We start from the raw sequence: 9,905 nt of genomic DNA on the forward strand, positions 1-9,905 counted from the left end.
ATTTCATTCTATTTGTTATTATCGAAAGAAGGTTGTTTTGTGGTAAACGGGAGATCACCAAATAAAAAACCGTGTTTCACCGCTTGTTTCATATGCATTGTATAATGATAACGATGGATAGATGTCGAACCTGTCACTCTACCCTGACATATTATCCTGACTTTGAGCCAACCAATCCGCTAAGTGGCACAGGCTTTTGGTTTGATCTTGCCAGGGTTCGAACCCACAATCTGTCGCAATCGAGGTAAGCACGCTACCAAGATACCCCCGAGACAGTCAAATTCATTGAAGATAATACCTATTCCATTTGTGTTCATCTTCCCTTTTGTGTTTTTAACATTGGCCTATAAAACTAGTGCTAACAAAAGTAAAAAAAGTATTATTTTTTTAGATACAGTTTGGTAATCAAATAATTATACAAAAACGTCAATACTCTGAGTACAATCTACTGCCTCTTAAATCTGATTAGGAAGACAGATTAAAGAAGCCAAAAAATTTAAAATGGATGAAAAAGTTCGGCTTCTCAACCTTTTACAAACCGAACACTATTAAAGCGGGATTATGTTGCAACAATAACTTGCATTTTAGCATCCGAAAAAAATCATGGTCTTTACCTTCAACATTGAAAGGAATACCGCAATGCATTTAATTAGTATATGACCGTTCACTTTTTACAGTATAATATGGGCACACAATTAAGCGCGAAAACATTGAAAAATCATCGTGATTTAGATTAAATTTCGGTAAGGTACCAAGGACAAACATATCTAGTAATATCAAGAAAAATAACCTGTCTTTTTTTTTTATATCATTAAGTTTGTTTGCTAAAATCATACTCGCAGTAGAACACTCAGACTTGCGCTTGCGTACTATGACCTTTTTTTTTTTTTAGCTTATACACATATGAATTTTCACATATTAAAGTGAACATCTAATTTTTTTATGATTGTTACGAAAATATTGTTGTCGAAAAAAGATTAAATTTAAAAATATTAAAGATGTAGCTAATAACGATATATGACATCTGATACGTTTGTATATAGAACTTTATCGTTCTTTTGTCTCTAATCATTTTCATTAAGAAAAGAAAATCTGCACCATATTAGCTAACTTTGTCTGTAGTGTAAATGTTTTCAGTTTATATAGTTTAAAGCTGGTGAGGCTACAGCTGCCACTCAGAATGATAAATCTGTTAGAACATTTTGAATGCACGGTCATTGGAGATCAGAAAGATCCAACAATGGAAAATTTACATAATGGTTTTGCAGTTTCTAAGAATTTGGAATTTAGCTTTAATTTGGCCTGCTTTCCTTGTGCGTCTAGTTGGTCACTGCGCCATTCATTACCCAAACATTGTGTTTGTGTTTCGTTGTATTGAGTAAGAAAGGGGAATGGCATATGCTCAATAATTTTCACATGGTTTTAAAGAAGATGGAGTATTTTACCATATAAATACGGTTTAGTTTTGTTTTAAAAAAAAAAAGTAAATTATAGCGTTAAGCGGAATGAGTTTGAAAGATTGAGCAATGATTTATAAAGTTTAAATAAGTTGTGTAACAATTGTTGTTATACGGCTTGGCGGTCAGTATTTAAGGTAACTTCACATGTTTTAAGTTACCGAGGAATTGAAAGTGACTAAACCAGCATACGTTTTATAGTTAGAAGTCTTAATTTTTCTTTTACAAAAACATTTTTGTAGTTTTGTTTTTATACTGTTTAAGTATCTTTAACTTGTTGCTTATATTTTGTAGATTGTTTTGTTACAGAACACGTGGAGGATTCTGCAAAACAGTTTTTTCTGTTGAAAGGGACAATATATTTTAGTTTGGACTTTGAGGCAGAGGAGATACTTTGCATTACAAAATAAAAGTTTGAGCTGGTCACTGCGCCATTCAGTACTCAAACATTAATTGTGTTTGTGATTCATTGTATTGAGTAAGAAAGTGAAAATAATTGCAAGTAGCTGTATCATTTTAGCACATAAATATTTTATATATGTTTAAACAAAGTCAATAAAGACAAAAATTGAACGACTTGAAAGTTGTCCGTCGACTGTTATTTCGATTGTTTTTCTTTCAAAGTTTCAGCTTGATACTCAATGCAATTATTGTTTTTCACAAATGTATCCTAATCTCTTTGAACAGCTATTATCATTCCATGTGTTTGACAGGCCGTAGTCCAAATGAACACAGTCTTCGCCATTTCGATAATTATCAGGTTGGCGAGATGCCCAGTCGGTAAAAGTAACATCTGTATTGTCAGTTTCCCACACAAAATGAGATTCTCTCATTGAATCATGTGCTCCGATCCAAACGTGACGTGCATTCCTATCTGAAATGAAGTATGTTAATCAAATGTACTTCTTGACAGGAAATTGGAATCCCTCTCTCTCTCTCTCTCCCTTAGTACGTTTTTATATGTTAATCTTTCTTAGTTAGCCTACATTTTGCTGTATCATCAAAATTGGCTCGTTTTTATTTGCTACTATCTTGATTTTTTATTTAAAAGAAAACGGTTGATATAATTTACTTGAAGTATTTAAGTATACCTTTTGCAAATAATTTCAAAAAGCTATTTTCGAAGGCATTGTCTATTTTCACAAGTCTGCTTCCTTTAATGCGACAATCCATCTTGAAAATAAAGTACAAATTTCATTTAGATAATGCCATACAAGATAAAACAGTATAAAGAACCAAGAAACAAGCAATATTACTTATTCTATTTGGAGCATATGACAAATCTCATCAGATACAAAAATAGCAAATGAACTAATATACTGTAATGTACCAAGGAACATATAAAGATGTAACATTTTCAGGTGCCTTTATGTCATATAGCTCTTCACGTGTGTAGAATTAATGTTCAAGTCTGGTTTTGAGCGTTCCAGATGAAGGCAAATTTAAATACGCTAGATATATTTTTGTAATTGTGTTTGTTGTGGTATTTACATATTTTATTTTATTTGAAGCAACATAAATCTTACTTTTGCCTCATTCCATGTCTTTGTTGGTCTGATTTCAATGTAATAACAGCTTTGTTTAAACTGTTCCCAACCAGGACCACATGATTTTTTCTGAACTGCAAAACAAAACAATTACAGTCTGTCTTTAACTATAATATGAATACACTGACAAAAGGTTTTTTTTCATATTCGGCAGTAGACCATGTTCAAAGTATACCAGTGGTAATATTTGAAAACAGGCATAATCAAGAAAAATGAGAGGGTTTTGTTTTTGTTTACATAATTCGAATAAGGAAGGCTTATTTGGTAGAATCAGACCCTTAACCTGACAGTAACACACCAATGGTTTCTTCGAAAGAGTTATTTCCTCTGATCTCATTGTTTTTTGTCGAATGGTATTGTATTAGTTATATGGCTGTTCAGAGGCTGCCTTACGGTAACAGCCATGTCCAAATGGCAAGCCGTGGTGTTTCAACACAAGACAAATACGGTGTTGATTTAAAGTCGGTAAGGCAGCAAGTTAACAAAACAGTTAAAGCAAAGACATCATTTAATATGTCTGAGTAATCTTGTATGATTTTACTGTGTTATGAGTAAAACGATATCAAGTAAATACTTATATGAATTTAAAAGTTATTCAAACCAACACTATTTTTTTTAGTTTATTGAGTCTATCATTTATGCTGTTCGTTTTTTTTTTCAATTAAAATTACCGGAGCCAGAGTGAAGTTTTGTTGGATTGTCGATGCTCTTCAATTTTGTAACTTATCTGATCTACTGATCCTAATTAAGAGCCACTGCTGAGTCTTACGCATGTCTGGAGATGAGAATTGAAAACTAAGTATCTTAAATAAATTCAAAATCTTCCACAGGTTTGTATATGTAAATTGTGCGTAGCCTTTCAACTTTTGACGATGAGTATTCAAGATGGTAATTAATCATTCACTACTTGGATTATGAAACTACCAGTTGCCAATATTGTACCATTCGTCACAACTCGGCCGATTCCGTACAGCGGATTCGACCGAGGATTGCCGATTGAATATTGTACCTGATTCTCCAGGACTTCCTTTTTCGCCATCTTCTCCACGTGCTCCTTCAAATTTGAATGAAATATTTTGGTTTACAAAATTATAATCCTTGCATCTATGATAAGTTTATTACTATCTAATTCAGCTTTTATGTTGGTGTCTTTTTTAGAATAATTCGTATATTTGTTTGAATTGTTTAGATATTTGAGTTGTATTTCTGTGATGTATGCCCCCTAAGGGAGACTGGGAAATAGAAATATGGTCACTACAGGTCTTCTTCTGAATGGCAGTAAAACCCTTGCCAATGTGGGGCGACCATATGGCTACGCGGGATATGCAAGTATGCAGCCACATCCGGTCAGAATGGGGACGTTACATCGGATGTCTCGTGTAGAGATAGTGCCACGCTCTCTGCACGTGAAGAACCTTTGTAACAACTCTATGAGGCATATGTAAGTGGCCTGTTGCAAGGCAAAAATGTTCTCCCTATCCAATATACCCTTGTTTTCCAATGGCAGTCTAAATATCTCCGACTTTCATCCGGGACGAACTCTATTATAGAACCTACCTTTTTTTATTGTTAATTTGGTCTCGTCCTCAATATGCATGAAATATTTGACACTGGACGTTAAGCAACAACAAGCAAACAAGCAATCTGTAAAGTATGTACCACGTCAGGAATATATCAGTTGTTTTTCACTTATTCGGTCAATTGATAGCGATTGATTTTTCATGAACTACCCCTTTTTGAATTTGCCTTGGAGTGCGGTATTTTTGTTATACTTTTTCATTAGATATAAGATCAACTATCCTTTATGTTTAAACGTATTTACTCTTTATTTTAACAATATGATAACCTTAGTCAACCGTTTCTGTAATCAAATTATACAGGCAAACAACCAATGGACAAGATTTAAGAAACCATAGCGGTAAGTTACACACTCTAATATTAAATTTTAAATTGTTATCAATAATAGAAAAGATAAAGACAACAGTAGTATACCGCTGTTCGAAACTCATAAATCGATAGAAAAAAACCAAATCCGGGTTACAAACTCCAACTGAGGGAAACGCATTTAATATAAGAGGAGAATAACGACACAACATTAAAATATAACACACACATAAACGAACTAAGCATTAGACAAAAAACCGATGAGAATAACAAACATAACATCAAAACTAAATAAATGAATTAGGGATATAAAAGTACCGTGACACGACTTATAGCAATGAGAATTCACACTCAAATATAAGAGGATACAAACGACACAACAGAAACACAACGTTAACATGTAACACAAACAGAAACAAACTATAATATAACAACAGCCATATTCCTGACTTGGTACAGGGCATTTTTTAAAGAATAAAAAGGTGGGTTGAACCTGGTGTTGTGGCATACCAAACCTCCCGCTTCAATGGCAATGTTAAATATAACATTAAAATGACAACATAACATTACAGGACTACAATACAAATAAACAGGAGAACATATTGGACAAAGAAACACACGAATAATAGCTAACAAAAAGCACCAGGTTTAAACTTTAATACGTCAGAAGTGCGTATCGTCCACACAAGACTAACTAGTGACGCCCAGATACTAAAAATTTGAAAGCCAAAACAAGTAAAAAGTTTTGAGAACAATTAATACACATGAATATTTACAATTATTACTAATTTAAGGCATTAACACACTTAGTATTCAAATTAGCTTGACTTTTAATCATTTTATATACTTTTACCTTTTTGACTATTTTCGCCACGAGGACCCTCATTTCCAATTGCACCCTTGTCACCATTGATGCCCATTTCGCCATGTATACCTTTTAAGCCAGGTAGTCCAGTTTCTCCCTGAGGACCTTTTGCACCTGTCAATCCCTTTTCACCAGGCAAACCCTTGTTTCCAATAGGACCAACTATACCTATCGAACCCTTTTCACCCTTATCTCCTTCTCGACCTTTAGCTCCAAATTCTCCCTTGTCTCCATCTGGGCCATTTGTCCCATTTACACCTTTGTCTCCGTCTTGACCTTTATCACCTATTTGGCCTTTATCTCCAATTAGTCCTCTTCCACCTTTTAGACCCTGTTCTCCATTTTGACCTTTCATTCCAGTTGGTCCCTTTTCTCCAAGTGGACCTTTATCTCCTGTTTGTCCCTTGTCTCCACTTGAACCTTTATCTCCTGTTTCGCCTTTGTCGCCTGATACGCCAGTTAAACCTCTTAGTCCATAATCACCTCTCTCACCTTTCTCTCCCTTATCGCCAGCGTTGCATTTTGTACCCAACGGACCTGTTTTAAGAGTAGAACCAGCTCCATCTCTGTAGACCTTTTTAACTTTAGTCGGCGCTTCAAATCCTCTGTTACCTTTTAATAAAGTACATTTTATTAAACGAAGTAAAATAAGGAAGATCAACTATATAATTAAAAAAAGACGTTAAGGATACAGTTTTCAATCCAGACCAAATAAAATAGATATGGTGAATTTAAATTCTTCAGCATTATACCATACACTATGCAAGATCAGTCACCAATTGCAAATTTAGCAATCAAAACAGAAATAATTAATAAATAATAAAAGACAACACCTATCGATGTTCCTGAGTCTCGGCATACACATAAACATCTGGTGAAGTTAAACATATATCTATATTATCCATTCCTTGTTCAATATCAATAAGGTGAATCATAAAAAAGAGAGGCGATATATACAAAAGGAATAATCAATATCATAAGTCGAAACTAAACTGACAATGCAATGGAAAAACGACTAAAAGACGAACAACAGTATACAAAAATCAACTACGAAACCTGAAGACTGATCAACAGGAACTCCACCAAAAACCAGGAAGACCTCATGGCTCCGGAAGGGAAAGCAAAGCCTGTTCAACATGTGACAGCCGGCGTATTGCTCGTGTAAGTACAAATCTAGTGAGACATCGGTAGGTCACATTTGGTTAAAAGAGGATTGGAATGTGGTTACGATTAGACTATTACAAAAGTGCATGCAAGAGAGTACCATAGAAGTCAGTACATCAAACTCAATCAAGCTGCACAAAATCATGTACATTTTGTTTACGTAAAAATTTTCATATATACAAAGCATTCCGGGGATATATTTTCATGTTATTGAATCAACTAACTAATGCAAATTACCAAACATATAAAACTGAAAACGTAACTATACGTCAATTATACATACCAATTTATCAATTAATATTTCCGGCTTTCAAATTCTTTTTTACCTCTTTATCTTAACTTCTTATTATAGTTTGTAAGAAGCAATATAGGGAAAACAAAATGTCTGAAGGGTCAATTCTATTTTGAATATTAGACATCCGCATAATATGATAGATCATGCAGTGACATTTATATTCGTATTAAGAATTCATATTGATTTGCAATAACTGCACGATATATTTTTTCCTAGATACTCCAGGTGATGGCAGTTTACACCATTTACCATGTCTAATTATTTATAAAACTAGCTCTGTCCTTAGTCGTGCAGAATTTTGGTCTCGAACGTAACCTGATACATTTTGATTATAGTTGTTCCAGAATCACGTGACATGCACACATATACTTGTACCATAGCTTTTTTTTGTCATACGCTTCCCGAATAAATCTTAGGTTAACCGTGTGGTAGTATAGAGGTTTAAACTCTTCAAGCCTACATGATAAAATTGAGTATGGAAATGGGGAATGTGTCAAAGAGACAACAACCCGACCATAGAAAAACATACAACAGCAGAAGGTCACCAACAGGTTTTCAATGCAGCGAAAAATTGAACTTACTTGATAATTGAACTAGTCTATCTGCACTTGTTAGTTTCGAATAATTTAAAGTCAATTGCTGTATCTGCGTTTCTAATCTTGCAATCTTTTTAATATAAGCTGAAAAATATCTAATGTTCAATTAATTATTAAATAATATCAGCATAAATGGAACTTAACTGCTTCGATGTAGTAGTGCGATGGTCGCCTGATGCGAAGGTATGTGGCTTCATTTAAACTACAGACGTTTTAATTTATATATTCTGTTTTTCCTCCAGCTCGCTACATGCAGAAATAAAATGCAAAAAAAAATGGTCGGTACGGAGTCAAAATGATGTGTCTTGACAGGGTAGCATGTACTCCTGCTAACTGACATGTTGTTCATTAAACATCCGACGCAGTGTGTCAATATTATACTAGTTAGGCCCCATTCATGGCTAATAGACATTTTCTCGTTCTTTTTAAGCAGGAAATTTTTTTTCTGCTGAATGTATGTAGCTATCTTTGAATTTATAAATTTTTGAAATAGAAACAGCCAATCATAGTTATCACAAATAACTATTTCAAAGACCGTATATTATGGCGACATTTATAGAACTCTTGGGGGTATTTGGTCGTTGGATTTCGGTAATATTTATTCAACCCCCATTCTCTGTCTGCATGTCTAATTATTTCTTATTCAAGTGCTTGGCCCATGATTGATGACGTATTGACACTTCATCATAGTATCTCTGAAATGTCTTTATAACTTTAAACTCTTGGTTTTGTTCGAAGTACTCTGACTTTAAAGTGTTTATTGTTTTATGTTTGTGCTGGCGTAACCGTAAAAGTTGTTTTTATTAGATGAGATTTTCATCCATTATCTAATGTTCTCTGGCTTTGTATTGATTCTAACACATAATTAACCTTGTTAGTTAATAGTTGCATATTTATAGTTGTGTTAGTCTTACGTAATGTAAGAGCATTATGATTATTGTTTTAGTTTTATATCTGTGTCGTTTCCATTCGGATAAGAAGGAGCTATTGCTTTCCGCTGCGTATTTTGGCACCTGTAGAAGGTTAAATTGGTAGTCCTATTTACAGGGGGTGTCCGGGTCGGGTCGGGTACTTTTTTGTGGAAGATTTCGGTGGCTTTTTTTTCTTGATTTTTTACATTTTACATTAAGTAATACATCGTAATAGAACACAGAATAACAGTCTCTTGCTAAAATTGTTTACAACTTCTTACTAGACTTTGCACAAATTTGAGTTTGACGACTATACACTAACCTCTAGATGTATTTTGTGTCGCTTGGTTACTTTTTCGTTAACCATGACGATCCACACTTTCTTTTCTTCTTTTTTTTGCGAAATAGAACGATGTTCAAATGTTTTTCACTTACAATACCTTGATGCAAACTAAATAAATTAGTGTATCATCTAAAACCCATATCCTCTAAAATCCATGGGTTTTTCTGTTGTAAATTGTCATTATTAGAATGTTTTCTAAATGAAAATAAGTTCAGAGATTCAAATATGCTTACCATTCAAATATGCAACTGTCAAAGAAATACAAATCACTTGCACTACTGTAAAGATTAACAAAAATTTATCTCTATTCCGTACAGCCTTGTGAATGTTAGCAAGTTTTTGATTCCACACATTAGTTTTGATATTATCCACGCTCTGAAAGTCTTCTGTTTCTAGAATATTTACAAGCTCAACTTGATCACCCATGTTTTATTACGACGATGTTGCTTCTCTAAATTGTCTTCTTTTTTAATGATCTTAACAAAGCCGTAATGTTTATACGTCGTGCTTAAAACTTCTCCCATATGTGTTGAATTTATTTTCAAACAATAAAATTTGGTTAATTGTACTGAACGATTTAACAATTTTAAAAAGACACACACTTCATGACGACTTCCGACTAACCTCAATTATCATATGTATAAATGTGATCTACTAAAATGTTGCGGTCACATGGTTCATATTAAGGAAGTTCTTGTAAACAATTCTAGGTCAGTTAAATTAAATTTGAAAACTAAATTTCTGCTTAGTTCCATGAATCTCATTGAGCTGTATTTGTTTATTTATACTACTTTGATAGTATTGGTTAACACATCATTGCGTAATTTTATGTTGTAGAACAAT

At 33.6% G+C, this 9,905-nt stretch overlaps 1 protein-coding gene across 4 annotated transcripts; it reads right to left on the reverse strand.

Moving 5' to 3' along the window:
* Positions 1-1,910: 1,910 nt before the first annotated feature.
* Positions 1,911-9,637, reverse strand: LOC143085066 (uncharacterized). Of its 4 annotated transcripts, none has more exons than XM_076261223.1 (7): positions 9,296-9,635; positions 7,794-7,892; positions 5,823-6,365; positions 4,014-4,058; positions 2,984-3,078; positions 2,549-2,630; positions 1,911-2,331 (listed from the first exon to the last, which is right to left on the reverse strand). In XM_076261223.1, the coding sequence occupies exons 1-7, from the start codon at positions 9,486-9,488 to the stop codon at positions 2,105-2,107; spliced, it is 1,284 nt and encodes a 427-aa protein (XP_076117338.1). In that variant the 5' UTR covers positions 9,489-9,635; the 3' UTR covers positions 1,911-2,104. The 4 variants fall into 4 exon arrangements, with proteins under 4 accessions (XP_076117338.1, XP_076117336.1, XP_076117337.1 ...); XM_076261221.1 differs by having other exon boundaries at positions 5,742-6,365; positions 9,296-9,634; XM_076261222.1 differs by lacking the exon at positions 4,014-4,058 and having other exon boundaries at positions 5,742-6,365; positions 9,296-9,634.
* Positions 9,638-9,905: the final 268 nt, after the last annotated feature.

Source organism: Mytilus galloprovincialis, chromosome 8, assembly GCF_965363235.1.
Source record: "Mytilus galloprovincialis chromosome 8, xbMytGall1.hap1.1, whole genome shotgun sequence".
Classification (NCBI taxonomy): Eukaryota; Metazoa; Mollusca; class Bivalvia; order Mytilida; family Mytilidae; genus Mytilus; species Mytilus galloprovincialis.